Source organism: Carcharodon carcharias, chromosome 5 (genome assembly GCF_017639515.1).
Source record: "Carcharodon carcharias isolate sCarCar2 chromosome 5, sCarCar2.pri, whole genome shotgun sequence".
Taxonomy (NCBI): domain Eukaryota; kingdom Metazoa; phylum Chordata; class Chondrichthyes; order Lamniformes; family Lamnidae; genus Carcharodon; species Carcharodon carcharias.
This window is the reverse complement of record NC_054471.1, coordinates 98,129,659-98,151,587: the sequence shown is the minus strand read 5'-3', so window position 1 is coordinate 98,151,587 and position 21,929 is coordinate 98,129,659. Positions and strand designations below refer to the sequence as shown.

Here is a 21,929-nt window from a genome sequence, read left to right as displayed (position 1 = left end):
TGCTAAAGTGTTCTATGAACTGCATTTGCCAACTATGTGACCACTCTCTTTCTGGTCTTATATATTTCATTTTAGCTTCCTGTATCTCCTAATTTAGTGTCTTCAGAAAATTTCTTTCTTTGCGCACATGTTCCAAAATATTTATTCATGTGGAAATGAAGGGAGGTCTCATTGCTCACCCCTAAGCCTCATCAATAACTACACTTCACAATCCAAGAAGCAACTATTCACTCACATTTTTGCCCTTTCCTTCAACGATCCATCTATATATTGAGGCATTTCATTTTTAATACTGAGGGCCTTGATCTTGATAAGTCTTTCATGTGGCTTTTCTTGCACATTTTTTCCAAGTCTTAATTACCACATCCATTGTGACCCTTACACATACTAATTTTCTCAGGCTATGATTAAATTAGTTGAGCCTGACTTGCCTTTTACAAAAATGCTTTTCAGGGCTCCTGATAAGCCATATCCTTTTAAGAGTCTTCTGTTGCTTATGTGTTTAATGCATATTCAGTCTTATTATCAGCTTGGACTGCACCAACCATACTTTCAGTTGCATTGTAGCTAAATGTTGATGTCATTCTTGCACCCATGAACTTTTCAGCATCGATGTATGAAACCCAGGGATTTCATAGAAAAGACACCGGAGAATGACAAGAGGTTGCAGAAAAAATTGGATCAAATGATTCAGAATCTAGATTCGAAAAAAACTATCGGTGAGTTTTTCATATTTATAAGCTTTTATTAAATGGTGCCGTGCACTTTATTTTTTGAAACTTGTGTAGTTTGAATCCTTGGTGCATCATTATTTCTGTGAGAACTGCTCGTAAATTATGTTGTCATATGGTCATTTCCTGAGGTTGATACAAAAACCCAACAGAAGTTTGACCTGGTTGCTATATTGACGCAATTAAGTTAAGATACAGCAACTATCTTTCATTTGCTGAAACTTACCATTTGGATGCAATTTTCAGCTAATCACATGAAATTCAAATGATGTGATTCTGCTCTAAAGTCCTTAGTGGGTTATTGGAAACAGAGAAAAATATGTTGGCTTAATAAAATGAAAATCAGTATATATCAGTGGATTTTCCGTGGAGTGCACAAGGCATGGAGACCAACTCAAGTTTTTGGGTCCAGCAGTTAAAGGGAGGGGAAACAACAGCATCCATGACAAAGGAAGGAGAAGGGGAGGTGACAGGAATGAAAGGGTATGTATAGTGGAGAAGATGCCGATAGAAGCAAAATAGGTAAAATGTCCTCCAACTGTTCCCTAGACTGAGTTCAACTGTGTTTTCAGGTATTCTGCATATCATATGGCATAATAACTGACTCATGAGTTTCACAAAGTTGAAATTTTCAAAAAGAAAAGCCCTACCTAAGGCTTCTAGAATTCCAGGAGCAGAATTTTCCCCCCGTTGAGGGCGTTGTGCAGGGGCAGATGGGAGTGGGCGCAAGCCGGATCGACACTCCCGATCAGGTCTGCACCGCCATTTTATGTGGGTGGGCCATGCATGCGAAAGAGCGCAGAAATCTCCGTGAGGCACAGAGATACCTCAGGGAGATTAGTTTATCGTTTAAACATTTAAATAAAGAAATTAAAAACTTTTAAAACATGCCCTGTCATGTGACAGTGCCACATGAGCTGGGACATGTCAATTGTTTTAAAAAAAATTTATTGAATTTTTAAACGCTTCATGCAACCTCATTCCTCCCATGGATGAGGTTCCATGAAAAATGTGAAGGCTGCCTGGGCTCTTCACCTGTCCACCAATCTTAAGGTTGGATGAGCAGCTAATTTTGTTAATTCAATTAGTTTTTAACAGGTCTTTGACAGTTCGGCGGTTGCACGGCTGACTCGGCTGCGTGCCTGCCGAACTGAAAATGATGATCTGTACTCTTTTGTACTATTGTTGTTGACATCTTTTGATGATCTGCTTCTATCACTGCTTGTTTGTCCCTACAACCACACCCCCCTCCACTTCTCTCTGTCTCTCTTTCTCCGCCCCCCAACACACACACCTTAAACCAGCTTATATTTCAACTCTTTCTTGGACTCGAACTCAAGTTCTGTCGAAGGGTCATGAGGACTCGAAACGTCAACTCTTTTCTTCTCCGCCGATGCTGCCAGACCTGCTGAGTTTTTCCAGGTAATTCTGTTTTTGTTTTTGTTTTGGATTTCCAGCATCCGCAGTTTTTTTGTTTTTATTTATGTTTTGTGCCCTTGTTATTTTCTCTTGGTCTTAATTATTTACAGTATTTATTTTGAACAAAAACAATGATTTTTTTTCCAAAGGAGCTGATCCACCTTTACTTTTGTTTGATGAAGACGCTACAGGTCTTAATATGCCCAAAATGAAATCAGTTCCCCTCAATCAATTCTGCGGAATGGTAGAAAGATTGAAGGAAATGAAAGAAAAGAGAGAGAACCTTTCACCTACTGGTAAGTTCTTGTTCTGTGAAATGTAACTAGTGTAAGTTTGCTCGGCCTGAGAAATCATTTAGCAGAACGTAATTCGTTAAATAAATGTTAACGAGTTATTTTCTGATCACATTCTGTGACAGATGCATATTATTAAAAAGCAGTAAAATATAGTGTGGAGTTACTCAAGAAAATGTGGCTTTACAATTCCAGTTGTCAGCCATAACGTTCCTCAAACCTGTAAAATCTAATGCTGCAGCTTAATTCAGTAGGTTTTAGAAAAAATGCATTACATTTTTGAAGCATAAAAAAACAGTCTGGAAAAGTATCAATAGTTGGAGACAGGGGGCGTTTGGACTCGGGTGCCAATTGAGAAATTGATCAAAGAAAAATAGTTCAACTACTATTTTTAAAACTAGAGAGTGGATTTTTTTAAAAAGTGCAGCAACCTGTCCTATATGAAGCACGCAAGACTGACTGTTTTATACAGCTGAATTACTTGAGTTGAGGACAGTGTTTTCTAGAGCTGCTTACTACTGATCTGTTTTGTCAGGATAAGAGTATAACTCTGAAAGGCTACATAGGTCATGTGCACACAGTCACCCTTTCCCATTCATTGACTTGCTAATTTGACTTATGATTTCTAATGAAATTCTTGTCAATCTAGTAAAGCAAGTCTGTATAGTACACAGACTGCTGTGTACTGCAGTATGAATATGCACAGGATTCTTCACATGATTAAGTCTTAACCTCAGGCTATCTGTTTGTCAGTGATAACCCAAGATTATGGATAATCAGACAATTACTCAGTCTAAATTATTCTGTGCATTTTAATGGCTGCTTAATTATACAGAATTTCAAACAGGAGTTAGCTTCCATTTTAGTTGGAGATCTAGACGGAAGAGTTATGAAAAAGGGAAAGAAATCTAGTAACAATGAAGAAGGGAAACATTTGGCAAAAAAAGTTTCTCAGCATTAGAATTTGTCCTACACTTGTATGGAGGTTTGGAATGAAAAGGGACCATTGACGCAATTAAATTTGCACACTTGAACAGATCATATAAAATTTCCCCTTTGCAGCCTTTCCATCTGACACTGTTGATGTTTTTCTCAAGAACAAACAGACCTTTATAGCCCAGTTTCCCCTTTAAACCCATAATCTTGGTGAAGAATAATAAGGCTCCTGGATCCTGATAGTTCTTTCCCATTGTATTAAGAAAGAACAAATATGTGTTTATGTAGTGCCTTTCATGATCTAGGTACGTCTTAAAGTGCTTAACAGCCAATGAAATGTAATCGCTGTTGTGATAAAGGAAATGCAGCAGCCAATTTGTGCAAAGCGGCAATATGCTAATGATGAGGATTGGAATTTCAACCTAGAATTTTAAGCTCAAGTCTGTGGAGTGAACCCACAACCTACTGACTCAGGTGAGAGTGAGTGGTTGTTTTGGTAATGTTGATTAAGGGATAAATATTGGCTAAGATCCCAAGAATAATTCCCATGCTGCTCCTCAGAATAATGTCATAGGAACTTTTATAGCCACCTGAGAAAGCAGATGGGTGCTCAGTTTAATGACTCATCTGGTAGATTGAGGCTCTGACAGCACCTCCTCAGTAAGTACTGCACAAGTGTCAGCCTAGAATTTTAAGTTCAAGTCTGTGGTGTGGAATTTAAACCTGACTCAGGTGAGAATGATTGCAACTAAGCAATGGTTGTGCGCATCTGTGTTTATCCTGTTGTACAAGTTTTTGTTTATCCTCTTCACATTTCCTTTTCCTTGGATATTTACTCAGTATTCTTCCTGTTTGTAATAAAAGTGAACCCTCTTGATTCTTTCGGATACTGCTATATTACATTTCAAAAGTTACCAAACCTGCTGGTAACATTACTCATCACCTCTAAAGAGTTGGCTGGACCCTTGATGCACAAGAGGCCTATGCTGTGAGAATTGTCTGCCTAACTCAGCTCATCTCATCTGAAACTATATCCCATCACAGCAACTACTTGTTTTTTATGTTAGTATGTGGCATATCAGTTTTATGGGTGGTCTTGTCGCCTGTGTGATGCACATCTGCAACCCTGCTCTTCATCACTTTAATTATTCACTTTTCATCCTCTTGTATTCCCAAGCTTTTGGGACTGGCATGATGCACTCATAAAGAAGTTGCTATCATGTGGTTTCCTGCCAAAATATGTTTATAGCTACTCACATTGTTCTTGAGTTACTCAGTCTGTGCTGATGTGAATAGTTCAACCTCTAACTTGGTTTTCATTTCCTCACAATCTCCCCAGGACTCTATCCTTCCACCTTCAGGTAAGGCCAGCATTGCCCACTCATCAATCTTAACCGCACTTATGATTCCATATTTCTTTCAGTGATTTCTTACAGATTGCAATTCTTCAGTCCCACAGCTTCCATCCTGCTGAGTGTAATGACTACATTTTAATCTTAATGCCTTTCAGTGAAAATATTTTCCCCCCAAAGAATAGTGATTCTTTCAAGTCCAAACAGAGCTACTACCAGTCACCTTTGTTCCGTCTTCCTTCATTTAGCAACATTCTTCTCATGATCTCTTCTGACTCCATTGCTAACTCTGTTTATAAGAAGCTTGGGATACTTTTTGGAGCCAAGCATTTATTCTTCCCCATAATAATTCTTAACACTATGGATTGTGCTGTATGATGATTCATAACTCTCAATTTAGGACATGAAGAGTGCTTCCATTTTTGGAGAATCCTTTCTAGAGCCCTTCTTATGCTTCTGCTCAGGATACAATGTAAAAACTTATTTCTGGGCAGTTCCTCTCACGCAACCAGTTTCTAATCTCTCCCTCTTCAATGCTTCTCTTTTTTTTAATCAATACTACTGCTCTATGAGTGCTGCTGAACCTTTTCTTGTTGTGGCTCAGTTGGTAGCACACTCTGAATTGCAAGGTTCTGGGTTCAAGTCCCACTTCAGGGTTGAGTACAAAATTCAAGGCTAACATTCTAGTCCAGTATTGAGGGAACATTGCACTGTCTGCTTGGGTGGATGTAAAAGATTCCAGAGCACTATTTTGAAGAGCAGGGGAGTTATCCCTAGTGTCCTGGCCAATATTTACCCCTCATTCAACATTACATAAAACAAATTATCTGGTTATTATCACATTGCTGTTTGTGAGAGTTTGGTGAGCACATATTAACTGTTGCTTTTCCTATAGTACAACATTGGAAGTACAACCTATAGTACTTCATTGGCTGTAAAGTGCTTTGAGTCTATTGGTTGTAAAAAGCGCAGTATAAATGCAAGCCTTTTTGTACCTCCCAAGCTAAAAGTAGAGTCTGCTGAAAATCCTACTTCCTCCCTTCGTCTTCACTGAATTTAAATCAAGATTTTGCATTGTCTTTCTTCACAAAAGTAGTGGAAATTTGGAACACTTAGCCCTGCCACCCCCAAATCTTTTGAGGCTGGTTCAGTTGAAAATTTCAGATCTGAGATTGATAGATTTTTGTTAAGCAGGCTATTAAGGGTTACAAAAGCAAGGTTGTTAGATGGAGTTGAAGTACAGATCAGCCATGACCTAATCGAATTGAGGTACTGAATGACCTCCTCTTGCTATCGTCAGCTCATCTTTCCTGGAGCTGAAGTATTGTGCAACACATTACCTTACTCAGTTGGCAGTGATTTAACTGGATTGTTTGCAGCGTATTCATATCTTTGACCTTTTGTGTAGGCTTAACTTAAATTGGGTATTTTTTGACAAAGTGCCTTGCATGCATACAGCCATCATCGAATCATAGAACGGTTACAGCATAGAAAGAGGCATTTGGCCCTTGATGTCAGTGTTGCTTTTGTCAGGAAATAGAGATAGCCTAAGTAAGTTATATTGGTATCTGTGGGTGTTAGGAATGAGTTTTAGCTTTAAAATTTAAGTTTGATTTGTATTTCTGTATCTGTGCATTAAGAAAGGCCAAATAGAGTTTTAGTTTCACTTGAGAAAGGTGCTTGCATTTCTAATGAGGAGTTTTATGACCCCTAAAGAGAAAGTAAACATGCAAGGGTAGAAGGTTGGACTATTGCCTAGCAACAGGGACCCAGAGAGGCAGGTCACTCCCACAGACACATACACACAAGAGAAACATAAGGTTTGTTTTGGAAGCTGTTTGAGTTCAGTTGGTTTGAAGACAGCTGTGAAGCAGAAGCAACCTAAAAGGGGACAGATAGCAAGTCCCAAGCTAAGGAAAACCCCAAAGATCTAGGGGAGTGGAAGGAGAGAAAGTCCAAAGATGACCTCCTAGTCAAAGGAAGAACAGGAACCTGGAAAAGGTCCTGTTAAGTGAAGTTAAGAGTGAGGGGCAGAGGGAAAGGCTCCAAGCTTCAGATTTAAAGAGACAAAAGCTGCAAAAAGCAGATTTAAAGTGAGAACAACTTGCAAGAGGCAAGAAGGTCCAAGGAGACAACTGTCTGTAACTCTTTGCTATGGGCATGTGAAGCAGTGGTGTACTGTTAACGGCTGAGTTGGTGAGACAGAGTGCATGGAGGATAGCTTGAATGCATGTGGTGACCCAGGGAAGAGGAGCACCAGAAGGAGAGTTTGAAACTCTGGAGGTGAACCCTTGTGGCAGGCATCTGAGAGAAAGCATTGGTTTGGGAGAAAATTCCAAGTTGAGGTCTTAGAGATTGGAGATTGGAAACCCTCGGGTGAAGGACGGAAGTCAGTGAGACTGGCTGGCAGACGGTGTGACAAGCATCTGGGGGTACTTGAGAGATCCATCGCATCCGTTTGAGTGGCATCTGTCACTTGGTCTCAGAGTGTCGTGTATCTGACCATAGGGTGCCATAGGTTTACATGGACTGGGTACTTACTGTGCACTTCAGAGTATAAAATGGCTTTTTTAACTTGTGTTATCCTTACAAATCTGTAAAGGTATAGTTGTGGGTAAAGGGGTATTGTAATATAGTTCATCTTCCCTTGTTGAATAAGTGTTTTATTCTTTTGTTAAAAATTCATCATCTGACCCCTATTCCTCTGTTCAGTAGCTACTCTCTACGTGTCTAAACAAACAAGTAAAAGTTAGGATTTATCAAGCTAGTTTCTACTCTGGGATCAGGCTTGTCCAGGGGTAAGCTCAGCTGGGATCATAACAGGCTATCAGCTGGAACAGCTTGGCTACTCCTACTTCCCTGTGCTTTCCCGGTAGCCCTGCAATTTTTTTATCTTCAGATGCTTATCCCATTGCACTTATGTATGTTTCTTCTCTTTTCTCAGCTTCCCAAATGTCTCAATCGATATCAGGTTCTGCGACCTCTCTTTGCCAACCATTTCTTGGGGAATCTCCAACAATAACACCAAAAAGGTTTGCAGGCAAGTGAATTACAAGATTCTTGAACTATTTGAATTTTTCGATCTTTAACTAAAAATAACAATGCTTAAGTTCTTTTCAGATATCCCTATGAACGAAAATTCATCTTTAGGTAGAAGTGATATTCCAGAAGTTGAAGTTTCATTGAAGCCTGCAAACCAGATAGTTATGGTTCACGGAAGGACATAGTACAGAAGGAGGCCATTCAGCTCATTGTGCCTGTGCCAGCTCTTTGATAGAACTATCCAATTAATCCCACTCCCCTGCTCTTTCCCCACAGTTCTATGGGGTTTTTTTTCTCTTGAAGTAGTTATCCAATTCTCTATTGAAAATTATTATTAAATCTGTTTCCACCATCCTTTTACACAGTTCAGTTCTGGATCACAGCAACTCTGATATAAGAAAAAAATCCTCATGCCACCTTCAATCTGTGCCCTCTGGTTTCTGACCCTCCTGTTTCTAGAAATAGTTTATCTTTATTTACTCTATTAAAAATGTTCATATATTTGAGCACCTATCAAACCTCCTCTTCACCTTCTCTACTGTAAGGAAGATAGTCCAGCTTCTCCAGGCTCTCTGGAACTGAAGTTCCTTATCCCTGGTATTAATCTAGTAAATCTCTTCTGCAACCTCTTTTAAGTCCTTGATATCCTCCTGTAGTATGGTAATCAGAATGAAACAGAATACTCCACCTGAGATCTAACCAGTGTTTCGTAAAGGTTCAGCATAACTTCATTGCTTTTCAATTCTCTGCCTCTATTGATAAAACCAAAGATTCCCATGTTTCATCTGCCATGTGTCTGCTCATTTCATCAGTCTGTATATATCCTCCTGAAGTCTGTTATTACCAACCTCATTGTTTACTACATTTGAGTTTTGTGTCATCTGCAAACTTTGATACCCTATATGCACAAGCCTGGGTCATTAATATATATCAAAAACAGAAGTGGTCCTAATACCGAACGCTGGAAAGCAGAATCTATCAGCTTTAATTTTGTCTACAAGTCAATAACATGATACTTAATGCCTTTTGAAAATTCATATACATCAAACGCTCTAACCTTGCCAACCCTCACTGTTATTTCATTCAAGTACTCAATTTATTCAGTTCAAGACAACTTGAAATTAAAAATAAATTCCATGCTGATTTTCATTTATTAGCCAAAAATTTTGAAAGTATAAGTTAATTTTGTCCTGGATCATTGTCTTTTCGTTCCCTCACGGCTGACTGCCTATAATTGCTGAGTTTATTCCCTTTTTTAAAAAGGACTTTTGAACAGTCGCAATGCCATAGACATTGCTAAGTAATCTGGCAATCAATGGATCAGATTAAAACTCTACAGACTTGCCACATCCAGTCGTGAATGGTGGTGGACAACTACCAGGAGGAGGAGGGTCCATGAGCATCCCCATCCTCAATGATGGCAGAGCCCAGCTGTGTATGTAGAAGACAAGCATTTGCAACCATCTTCAGCCAGAAATGCTGAATGGATGGTCCATCTTGTCTTCTTCCTGAGGACCGCACCATCTCACAAGTCAGCGTTCAGCTAATTCAATTCACTTCACATGATAAGAAGAAACAGCTGAGTGCACTGCTTACAGGTTATGGGCCCCAAAAACATTCCAGCTGTGATGTCGAAGACCTGTGCTCCAGAACTAGTCAAGCCCCTAGCGAAGGTACAGCTACAACACTGGCATCCATGCAACATGGTTGTAAGATGAACACAACTGGGACCTGAATATTCAAGAGCATTTGACATTTTGAAAGTCAGGAAGAAAGGAAAAGGAGGTGGGGTGACCTGTTAATAAAGGATGAGATCAGTACAGTTGTGAGAAATTATCTTAGTTCAGAGAACCAAAATGTAAAATCAGTTTGGGTGGAGATAAGCAGCAAAGGAAATACATCACTAGTGGGAGTGGTTTATCGGCCCCCCCGCCCCCCGACTGTACCTACACTGTCAAACAGAGTGCAAATCAAAGCTTACTTTGGAAACCTGCTGATAATATGATCACTGTTCCCCAAATGCACTGCCACTGATATATGTTCCTCTTGAGCCACTTCATTTGCCAGGATCCAGACTGTTCCCTCTTTGCTTGCCTTAGAAACATACTGATCAAGAAAGTCCTCTGTGCATATTTCAAGAATTCCTCTTCCTTTTTGCCCTTGGCATGTTACTATTCGAACCTAGACTAGGTTAATTGAAGTCCCCCAAAACACTATTGTTTCGCCCTTGTATCTTTGTGTAATTGTCCTGCAGATTTGTTCCTTTATCTCTTTCCCACAATTTGGTGACATATATTATACACCTAGTGATGTCCTTCATCCTGGCACCAATGAGGCAGCACACTAAGTAGGACTCACATTGGCAGTTGCAGAAATGTCTTTCTAACCTGTTGAATATTAAATTCCTTATAGCCACAACATTTTTGTTAGCATTCTGTCCTAGCACCAATTTGTAGTAAAACAAAATTTTGAGCTTACAAACGAACTGCTCAGGGATATTTACTTGGCTTAAATAAATAAATTGGAGTTATTCAAATCATAATTGAATTTAATTTTTCCTAAAATTCAGATTAATTTTAAACCTCTGGAGAGCTTTCTAAATGTACATGTAACAAGGAGCAACCAAAACTTGAATTTCCTCAGTTTTGTCTCACATGTTTGCACAGTGTTAATTTGTTTATTGAGAAGTTTTCCAAGGCAATGGAAAAAGGCCAAGATGTGGATAATGTACTATTTTATTTTCCCTCTTCACTGTTTCATGGTTTCTTTTTGTGCTATGCATCTGCCTTGCCTTAGAGATACAAACAGAGAAGTTGGACTGGAGGGCGAAGGTCAGAAATTGAATCATTAAGGGATTAGGCTCAAGACAAAACAATTCTTAAAGTAACAGATCAAGTTCTAGGAAGAGAGAAAGTAAGCCAAGAAAGAATGTTCTGTTGAGAGAAAAATAAAGTAGGCAGGGGAAAATTTAAGAAAAGACATCACAGATCCTTTAAAATAAAAAAATATGGTAATTAAAGTAAGAAATTACATCTATGGCCTGAAAAAAATTATATAGTAGCAAAAGATATTTGGAAACTTGACTGATTTTGAGTAATTAATAGCCTTGAGCTCCACTTGCACGGCCATGTCCTGCAATAAGTTTTCACCTGACTATTTTGTTTAGTAATAGAACATTTCTAACATCTAATTTGAGAGAATGCATAATATATCACTACTTTTACAGGCTGAGAGGCTTCTAATACTCTTGCCATACTTTATATTATTATGTTAAGTTGAATGACTAAATTACATGTATAAAAACAATGCAAGAAACATTATAAAGCATGGAACAGGGTTAATGCCATTCAACCCAAATAATATATTGTTTACATAGAGTGTGTGTATTCAATCCTCTCAAGGAATCTTTTCCACCTTTTTAATCTCCTGAAGGAAACGTCACACACACTCGCACCAAAGTTAATCAAGCAACTTTTGGAATGTTGTTATTCATGCTTAATTGGTTGCCTTTCAAAGGTGACATCTCATTACTGACCTGATGTTAGCAGTAAAGGTGTGTTCTATGAAGTATTTGACAATCGCAGTCTACATTTATCCTATTAATATGTAAACCCCGTTCCAGGTCTTTCTCTAAAGGCATTTTTCCAACATTGTCAACTTCATTTAAAGAGATCTTATTGCACTTTTTTGAGTTGGAAATTCCTTTCATCTTTAGCCTTGCTTGAGTTTTGTTCATTTTGAACCTGCTTCCTTTAATTCTGTGTTCATAATGTAGATCAGATAGCCTGATTCGATCAAAATCATCAATGCCTCTTAGCGCTTTAAAGACTCAGATTTTGTTCCATTCAATTTTATTTTGTCCCAACAAAAACAAACTTCAGTCTGCAAGTTTGTTCTTGTAACTTAGAGCCCCAAATTCCAAAATCATCCTTGTTGCTTTTCTCTGACACTTTCAAATTTCTTATGTACTTTCCGGGACCATTAAAATATTTTTTTCAGAATTCCAACACCTATAGGAGTTTGTGGAAAAAAAGAACTGTGCAGCTTGATTGTTGTTTTTCCTGCTGACATAGCTATTTTTTCTCCTCCATTCCTGCTGTGTAAGATTGGATTGTTCTTTCAACTTCCCCAAACCTTACGTACAAAAAAATGAAAATTTGACTTCTAGCCTCGTAAGTTCAGTGATAGAAGCTGAAAAGCAAAAACAAAAGGGTAGTTTTAGTAGAGGCAGCAAAGTTGTTATCATTGCGACCCCAAACCAGACTCCCAAATTTTGTTTCGAGTCCCCCAAGTTTGTTACAATGCGGTTAGGAACAAGTAACTTATTTTTAAAATTAGATGAAATTTGAAATCCCACTTACTTAGTAAAATGATAAAGCCACAAGATTCCACAGAAGAATTTTTACTACTCAAAATTCAGCAACGGAAACAGTCAACACTATCTATCTTATACTATTCACATCCAGAATTAACTTGAGGCAAGCATTAATTAACAAGTAAACTGATTGAACACACCACCAACTGTACATTAAATGACAGACGCAACCAAGACAGGTCCCCTAAATTTTCTCAGCAGCCCACCTTGATGTCAATCACAAAAATTCTTCAAAATTCTGTCTTCTTCCTAAGAGATTTCAGCTCCTCTCTTTTGAAGATCTAGCCTCTGATTTCCCTCAAAAGCCACTCCAACTCAGATTTCCCCAACAACAGCTCACCTTCTAGTTGCTCAGTCTCTTCTGAGACTGCATCCCACTGGATTCATAAGACTGCACCCCAGCATCTGGTTACTGGCACGATTCCAGCTTTCTAACTACCCTAAGCAGAACCCACTGCTCATGGACTTTCCTTTACCTCAACTCCCAGCTTCAAGCTTCACTGGACTGATAACTGCCTTAGGCTTCTCTTAACCCCAATCTCCCAAACAACACAAAGCAAGTAATCTTCCACCACCTCCTCCAGCTCCAGACTCACCTGAGAAATCATTGCTCACCACAGGCTGCTGTTCCCTCCGCAGCACAAAGCTAATGGCAGCACTTAAGCTGCACAAACCGACCTTCCTCTTCGTCTGCTCTTTATGGCTGCTGTTCACTCTGTCCCTTGAACAGATTTTTGCGACCTGTTGATATCTTCCAACAGGGTTCCAGCCCTGCTCTAAGACAGGATCTAGTGTATCAACCTTGGCATATTATGTACCTTAAAGGTTACAATTGCCAGTCAACCAAAGGTCAATTCCCATAGGTGCTAATTTAAACAAACACATGGACAAAAATCCAAAAATGTAATTCCCTCACAATTTGCAGAACAAAGTGGATTCTTTCAGTTGAGATAAAGCTCAACACAGATAAATTTGACCTAATACATTTTGGTAGGAAGAATAGACAGGTCATTTATTACTTTGAAAGTGCAAGTCTAGGTGAGGTAGAGGAACAAAGGGATCTCAGAGTGCAAGTGCATCAGTTACTAAAGGTTGTGCCACAGGTTAGCAAGGCTATTAAAAAAGCAGACCAAGCGCTTGGCTTTATTTCTGGAAGGAGAAAATTGAAAAGTAGGGAAGTAATGTAAAACTGGAATCGAATGCAGAGAAGATTTATAAGAATGATAGCAGAAGTATTTGGGTATGCATGTTAGGAAAAGATTGACAAAACTGGATCTCTTTCCTCTTGAAAAATGAGGTTCAGGAATAATCTTGTAGGCATCTTTAAAATTATGAAAGGTTTTGGTAGAGTGGATACAAAGAGAATGTTTCCTCCTGTGGGGAAGAGTATAACTAGAGACTATCAATGTAAGATTGGCACCAAGAAATCCAGTAGGGAATTCAAACAAAACGTCTTCACCCAAAGAGTGGTAAGAATGTGGAACATGCTACCAAAGGGAGTGATTAAAATGAATAACGTGGATGCATTTATGTGAAAGCTAGACAAGTATTTGAGGAAGAAGGGAATAGATGGTTATGATGGTAGATTTAGATGAGAAAAGATGGGAGGTGGCTTGAGTGGAGCATAAATCTCAGCATGGACTGGAGGGCTGAATGGCCGGTTTCTTTGCTGTGTATCCAATGTAATCCTATGTATGTAGTAAACAAAAAAGTAGTGATCCTGTGTATCTACTGATGATTGTCTAAATATATTTTAAGATGAAAAAATTGAGTATGAATTGTTTTCAATATGTATTTGTTGGGGAGTAATGGACATTAAATCACCATTAAAACCAAGTATTCATTGAAATAATTTATAAAACGCTAATTTTAAAATTATTTTGGTTTAAAAAGTGCAGATCAAACAAAACTCATCCTAGTGTTTGCTCTTGTAGAATGATGGTTTTGCAAACTATCAAAATGCTGTACTTCATTATGATTACTAATGCTTTTGTATAAATCAGGAACAGCTTTTAAAGCTAGCAATTTTAGTTCAATAATGGCTGTCTCAATTCAGTACCCACAAAGTCCATTGCGGAAAACTGACTATAATTGGCAATCTAATATGTAATATTCTGTAACTGACCTAGTTCATGTTGTGCCAAATGTACCCCATTTGGCATAGGTGAAACACGACTATGACATATGAGAGATATTTTTGGCATGTACATTCTCTGCAAAATATTACTCACCAATTTCCTATTCTGATGACATGATGACTTTAGGGTGAAGAAACAATTATGTTGTCTGACTTCGATTTTCTTTTGACATAATGTTCCAATCAGCTCTCAAGGGGTCAACTTCCATGGCTTTAACAGCATCTTCTTCTCTATGCAAACTGACGGTCTGAAGTTATGCTGAGGTGTTATTTAGCTATGGAGTGGCCGTGCTGCCATGTTATTGTGAGAAGGCCATTCCTTCTGATAACTGAGAGTTTAGATGTTCTATTTTTTTACTCAGTGACAGAGGTAGGGTTAGCTAAAATCAACATGTGAAATTACCTGCTTCCTTCCACAACCTAACTCCTGAGTTGAATTTCTATTCCTACATCTCTATCCATTCATCCCTTTCTTTCTGTTTCTCACACATGTGCCATTTTAACTATTGTACTTATGCTGACTTTTAGGTAGAGCTGACCAGTTAATCCCACTCCCCTCCTTCTCCCCATAGTTCCATTTTTAAACCAAGTGTTTATAATTTCCCTATTGAATTTTGCTATTGAATCTGCTTCCACCACTTTTTTTGCCAGATTACAGCTCTGTTTAAAAAAGTTTCCTCATGCCACCTTTGGTTCTTTTGTCAATCACCTTAAATTCGTCCCCTCTAGTTGATTACTTTTCTATCACTGGAAACAGTTTATCTCAAAGAGCTTTATCAAAAGCCTGATTTTGAACAACTCTATCAATTCTCCTCTTCATCTTTTCTGTTTTAAAGAACAACCCAGCTTCTCCAGTCTCTCCACATAACTGAAGTCCTATATCCCTGATACCATTTTATTAAATCTCTCCTGCCCCATCTCAAAGACCTTGACATCACATCACAAGGTCAAAGATCTAAAATGCTTTTTTAACAGCCTTCTCAACTTGCCTGCTACCTTCAAAGATTTGTGTGTATACACCCTCAAATGTCTCTGTTCTGCACCCTCTTTAAAATTGTATCATTTAATTTATCTGCCAGGTGTCTGCCCATTTCATTGGTCTGGTCATGTTCTCCTAAATCTGTTGTTATCCACCTTTTATGACTTTTCTGAGTTTAGTAATATCTGCAAACTTTGAAATTATGCCTTGTGTACCAAACTACAGGTTATTAATTAATATAAAAACGTGGTCCTAGCATTGATTCCTGAAGAACACCACAGGAGTTCCTTCCAGTCTGAAAAACAATTGTTCACCGCTACTCTCTGCTTTCTGATCCTTAGCCAATTTTGTATCCATGCTGCCACTGTACCTTTAATACCATGTGCTTTTATTTTGTTTGCAAGTCTAGTATGTTGCACTTTGTCAGGCGCCTTTTGAAAATTCCTATACACAGCGTCCCCTGCACTCTCCCCATCAATCCTTTCTGTTATTTCATCAAAGAATTGGGTCAATTTAGTCAAACACAATTTGCTTTATTAGCAAGTCCATATTTAATTTATTTGCCTACACTGTTCTAAATGCCAGTTCCTTTTGTCCTAGATTAATATCTGTAAAAGTTTCCACACTTCCAGTGTTAAGCTTACTGTCTTTGCCAGGTTTATTCTCACCTTTTTTAAATGGATGTAACACGTGCAAACCTCCAGTCCTCTGGCATCACTCCCATCTCAAAAGAGAATTGGAAAATTGTGGCCAGACCCTCTGCAATTTTCACCTCAGTAACCTAGGATGCATCTCTTCAGGGCCGGAAGTCAGTTGTACTTTGAGGACTGCCAGCCTGTTAAATACCTCTTTATCTATTTTTATGCTTACCAATATCGCTACTGCCTTCTCTTTCACTACTACGTTAGCAACAGCCATTTCTTCTGCAAAAATGGATGCAAAGCACTCATTTAGTACATCAGCCATGATCTTTGTTCATGAGATTTCCTTTTTATACAACACACACATACATATACGTGTCTATTATTTTGAAATGTAAACCCGCTTAATTCAGAGGCCTAACTAAAGATGAATCAGTGTTCAAGAGTTGGCATGTTTCGCCTTTACTGCCCTGCATAATTGTGGAGTGTAGGGAAATTGATTACATTCAATTGTTCATTTGTGTATATTACGTAAACTAAGACTGCAGTTAGTTTTAAGTATGTTGGTTTGCTTGAGTGGGAGTGACGTGTGAAATTTAGTCAGGATACGAAATGAGGGATCTCTGGTGTGTCAAAAGCCTTGTAAAGTCATAGCTGCTTCCATTGAGTCCACAATCCCTGTTTTATTCACCCTTCACCCCACAAGTGTGATGCCATCTGTTATTTTAAATACTTGGCATTTATCATTTATGTGTATCAGACCTATAATCATCTGGAATGCCATTATTCTGTTTTTACCACTTTCTCTTGTGTTACCTTTATGCAATAAATAGTATAATAATGCATCTTTTTTCTAATCTTTTTCTTGTATATTTTAGTGTAATGCTAATAATATTCTTTATTTTATTACAGAAGAGCTAGTAATTGATTCAGAAGGTGCTTCAATTAATGATCCTTGTGGAAGCTTTGTTCATGAAAAGAAGATTCCACTTTTAAGAGATGCTTATGAAGAGCAAATGGATCAACATTCCAGACCTGAGTCTTCCGTTGAGAGTAGCCATTTGTTTTCACCTAATAGTGATTTGATCAAAGAAACCTCACAACGAAGAAGAAAGAAAACAGTCGCTAAAACAAAATTACATATTTCTAAGAAAAAGAATCTTTTGGCTTCACTTGATGATGATGGAGCATCACCAAGCTCATGTAATGTGGAAAGGAAGTATTCTGAAGGAGAAAATGGTGAGGCTTTTGACAGTGCAACACCAGAGCTTAAACTTTATAGTAATATAAGCAAAACAAATATAAAATTGTCACCCCCAGACCAGACAACCAGCATTGCTAAAGAATGTGATTTTGCAGAAACAGGCTGTGTGTCAAATGTACATTATAAAAATAATGCCTCACCTTTGAAACCAAAATGTTCCCCTGCAAGTAAAGAAAATCAGACAAGTTCAAGGAAAAATGGAAAATTATGTAAAAACCAGATTGCTCATTTAAAGCCTACTGGAATTGATTTATTTAAAGCGAAAGATTTTTCGAGCAGTTTCCCTGATGACTACCCCACTAATGGGGATGTAATGGTGTACGAGGATTTCTTTTCTCCTGTCAATTTGAAAGGTCAAAATAAGCCAAGACCTTCGTTGGGTGTGCTTCCACCTGAATCACCAAGTCCTCCCAGATTAAGTTTTGGAAGTGTTAAGCAAAAGAGAAAATCACAAGAAACTAATCATCAACATTTTATAGGTAGAACAAAAAGAGCTAGAGGCATCACAAATTTCAGTACCGGAGAGCAATCGAATGCTAGTATTTATAATAATAATGAACCTTTGAATGTAATTGCACTAGTTGACAAGAATAACCATGATTGCCAAAATGATTCACATCAGCCAGCAGCTGCTACAGTTTCTAACCGAAGGAAATCTCATATAAAACAACTACTGGAACATTTTCTTGATGAATCAGAGGAGTTGTCAAACAATGAAGTGTCTGAGAAAATAGAATCACATCTTCACCGAAATAATGGAGAAAGAAAGGTGGATTTACTTGCAAATGATTCTACGCTGACTTATTTTTGTGGCCATAGTAAAGGAATAAAACTTTCATCAGATTTACACACTGAAACAAAAACCAACTCCCTGAATTCTATAAAGCTCATTGATCAATTGAATAAGGAACAAACTGAAAAGGAAAAAGTGCAGTGCCACCAAGAGGACAAGTTATCTAAGAACTTCTTAACATTGAAAACCACTGACAGCGACTTGGAAGATAAGCACCTTTGTGCACCCCGCCAAAGTATGTGATTAGTTTGATTCAAAGCAATAAAATTGTTGCTTATTTATGTGATAATTACTAGAGGGTGGTAAATTCTTCTAGCCAAATGGTGGAGATTATAGTTTCATCTGTCTGAGCAGAACTGATTCTTTACTCTAGCCGAGATGGTGGATGATCTACTTGCAAACCTTTGTGAATACAAATCTGAAACAATGAAAAGTCCCACCATGATCAACCTGAAAAAGAACACAGTATTTTAGTTTCATGTTTATTTTTCATGTTTTTATAGAAGTCATTTGCTTTTTTCTTAATACAGTCAAGTTCTGAGGTTAATAAGAGTGGCACAACAGTATTCAGTGATACTTTGTTGAGGAACACTGTATTGTGATTTATAGGGCCAGGAAAACTTGACTCTACATAAAACTTGCACATGAGTGGACCAGATATTTGCTTTTATGGTTCCCTTCTACATTGTAACTTTCTTCATCATACATCATAGGTGTCTTATGAAGTAAGTGTTTGCAGACTTGTTTTTAAAGGAAGCTATAGAGTACTGAGAAGGAATTCAAAATCAAAATATTTTGTTTGGAGGAAGTGGGGAGTACAAAATTCAGCAGTGAAAAATCAGCTGTAAATGAATTGAGAAAGAGAGTTAAATACTTTGAAGAAAGCAATCCATAAAATATCAGCCAAAGAAAAAGCTTATCTAATTTAGTCAGCCAGGGCAAGCCATATTGTAGTTTCCCATCTGTTAGTGCTTCAGTGATATTTCATTCCTTCTCTGCCATTTATGCGTGAAAAGCCTAATGATTCTTCCTCTGCTCTCTTATCTCGAAGTTGTTTAGAAAGGTGCAGGGATCTCCAGATAAATGGAAGACCTGAAGGGAAATCTAGGCTGACTTCATCTAACAGCCCAACCAAGAATACCGTAAAGCATCTGGTATGATGCCTGCACAAGTACTTACCAGCAGAGGTCACTATATAGCGGTTTAGATCAAGCACCTGTCTATTTTACCCTTTCTCTATCTCTCAATTCTGGGATATTGAAAAGAAAGAGGATTTTAACAGCTAACTTGAAAAATCATGTGCATCTACAAATGACGGCTGGACTTGGTCTTTGCTCAATTTGAGGTGAATTTTATTTTAGACATGTAATATTTAAGTTATATCATGGACCTTATGGTAGCCAGGGTCTTATTTAACTTCATCTCTCAGTTGTGCAGTAGCTTCTATACACCACAAACTGTAGTCCTATTTGCCCTCGCCCACATTTGCCATGCCCCATTTGCCCTTTATTCCTCCACCCTGAACTTCTGCCATTCTGTTGTCACTATCAGCTGCCTGTGCCCCTTTTTTCATTCATTCACATGGCGGTCAAGGGCAGTATTCTACACGTCAAATTGCCACAGAGAAGGTAGCGGTAAACAGCAACCTTGAACCACCGCCATCCTTATGGTGAAGGTAGTTCCGCAGTGCTGTTAGTATTTGTTGACCCAGTAAAGATGAAGGAATGTTAGGATGGCTAACTTGGAGGTGGTGGATTCAAGTCTGTTCCTGCTTCCTCTTTTCATACCACGCAAGAGATCAAGGTTGGGCTATTGGAAGGTTGTACTATACTAGCCTTTAAAATCCAAGTGAAAAACACTATTTGAAATTGTGTGCAGATAAAATTATAACTTAAAGCCCAGTTGCTGTTTTGATGACATGAAAACCTGCTGCTTCAATGTGATCCTACAGAATGAGGAGGAACCAGAAACGTGGGCATTTTGAGTGTTTGTGGGTGGCCAATATTAGGGTAATGCTGAGCAGAAGGAATAATTTTTTTCAATTCAGATCAGAAGCAGCTTGGTTTTGAATTAAAAATACTGTTTGTTTTTACTTACAACTAAACAATTTCTTGGAGTATTCTTTGAAGGTGATGTTTTGAATGTGAATGATCCGAGTTTTCAATTGCATGGTGAACAAAATTAATATAAATATAACCAAAAAATAAAATTTTCACTTTTCATGATTAGTTGCTATCAGATTTTCTTAAAGCAGTAAGCTAAACAGTATGTTCTTATTTAAACATGACACTAAACACTACCTGTAAACTAATATTTCCAGGAGTAATTTTAGCCAGTGAATCTTCAAACTCTGTACAGAATAGAGGTTAATCATTTTGAATTGTTCTTTCATGTTAAGTATCAATGAGGAAAACAAATGTAAAAATGAATTTGTCAATTCCAAACAAATGTAGATTAAAAACAGTGAATGATTTAAAGGTATTGCACCTGCAGGTGGCACCATAAATGTAATCTTACATCTCTAATTGATTACGACAGGCGAGAACTTCAAATTACTTGACAGCCCCTCACTGAACACTTGGGTAGCCTGAGCACCAAGCTTTCTGGTTAAAAATCGTGGTACTGTGAATCCATGAAGTAATATCATCTGACTCCGCCACTGCCTCAGCTTGTCTGCTGATCCATGCCTTTGTTACTTCTAGAGTTGAATATTCCAAAGCAGCCTTGGATGGCCTCTCACTCACTCTCTGTAAGCTTGATGTCATCCGAAACACTGCCTTCCATTCTTACTTTCGCCGAGTTCCCGTTCAGTCATCACCCCTATGTCTGCTCCCGGTCATGCAACACCTTAATGTTAAATTTGTCTTCCTTATTTTCAAGTCCCTCTGTGGCCTTGCCCTTCTCTATCTCAGTAATCTTCTCCTCAAGCCTCATAACCCTCCGAGTTATCAGTGTTCCTCCAATTCTGGCCTCTTGAGCGTATCACATGCATGCCTTCAGCTGCTAAGGCCCCAACCTCTGGCCTACCCTCCCTACTCCTCTCTGCCTCTCCATCTCTCATTCCTTCCTTAAGATGCTGCTTAAAACCTTAATACTTTTATCAATCTTTTGGCTATCTACCCCAGTATTGCTTCATGTGGCTGAAGGTCAAATTTTGCTTTAAAGAACACTTCTGTGAAGAGCCTCAGGATGTGATCTTACATTAAAGGTACTGTATAAATAAAGTTGTTGTTGCTTTTGTTTCAAAGCAAACCATAGGAATTTGTCACTGAGACTTTGTACTGCACATACATCCCCTCTCCATCCCTCTTTCTGGTTACATTTTTTTAAACCCAATCTACATTGACGCCTGCAAAGCCCTTCTCTTTCCCACCAGCCCCTACAACCCATTCTATATGCTGTGTTTCCCCTGACCCCGTGACTATGAATTTCCCTCCCATGGCATTCCTTTTTTCTCTGCTTTCCATTTTCCTTTCTCAACCTCCACCTTCATGTCCTCTCTCATTCCTTCTATTTCCCCTTCGCCATCTTCATCTGCCCACCCGCTTCCTGGCTTTTCTCTCTACTGTTTCCCCTGTATGACCACCACCATCTAGAAGGACAAAGACAGCAGATAGATGGGAACACCACCACCTGGAAGTTCCCCAAGTCACTCACCATCCTGACTTGGAAATATATCGCTGTTCCTTCACTATCGCTGGGTCAAAATCCTGGAATTCCCTTTCTAACAGCACTGTGGGTGTACCTACACCACATGGACTGCAGCGGTTCAAGAAGGCAGCTCACCACCACCCTCTCAAGGACAACTAGGGATGGGCAATAAATGCTGGCCCAGCCAGCGAAGCCCACATCCTGTGAATAAATAAAAAGATAAATTTCCTTCTCATCCTCTCCCCTTCTATGCACCTCCATGTTGGTTCAATTATTCTCACCTCAAATCCTGTGCAGCCTGAAAATTTCAAATTGA

The 21,929-nt window shown here is 38.5% G+C and overlaps 1 protein-coding gene across 3 annotated transcripts in view; it reads left to right on the top strand.

The window, feature by feature from the left end:
- The window catches only part of mcph1 (microcephalin 1), a 363,873-nt gene that overhangs the window by 38,975 nt on the left and 302,969 nt on the right, over positions 1-21,929 (top strand). For all 3 annotated transcript variants that reach the window (XM_041188255.1, XM_041188254.1, XM_041188256.1), the window contains exons 6-9: positions 608-719; positions 2,300-2,446; positions 7,676-7,771; positions 16,818-18,197. In XM_041188255.1, coding sequence (XP_041044189.1) covers positions 608-719; positions 2,300-2,446; positions 7,676-7,771; positions 16,818-18,197 — 1,735 coding nt within the window. The remainder of the gene's footprint in view (positions 1-607; positions 720-2,299; positions 2,447-7,675; positions 7,772-16,817; positions 18,198-21,929) is intronic.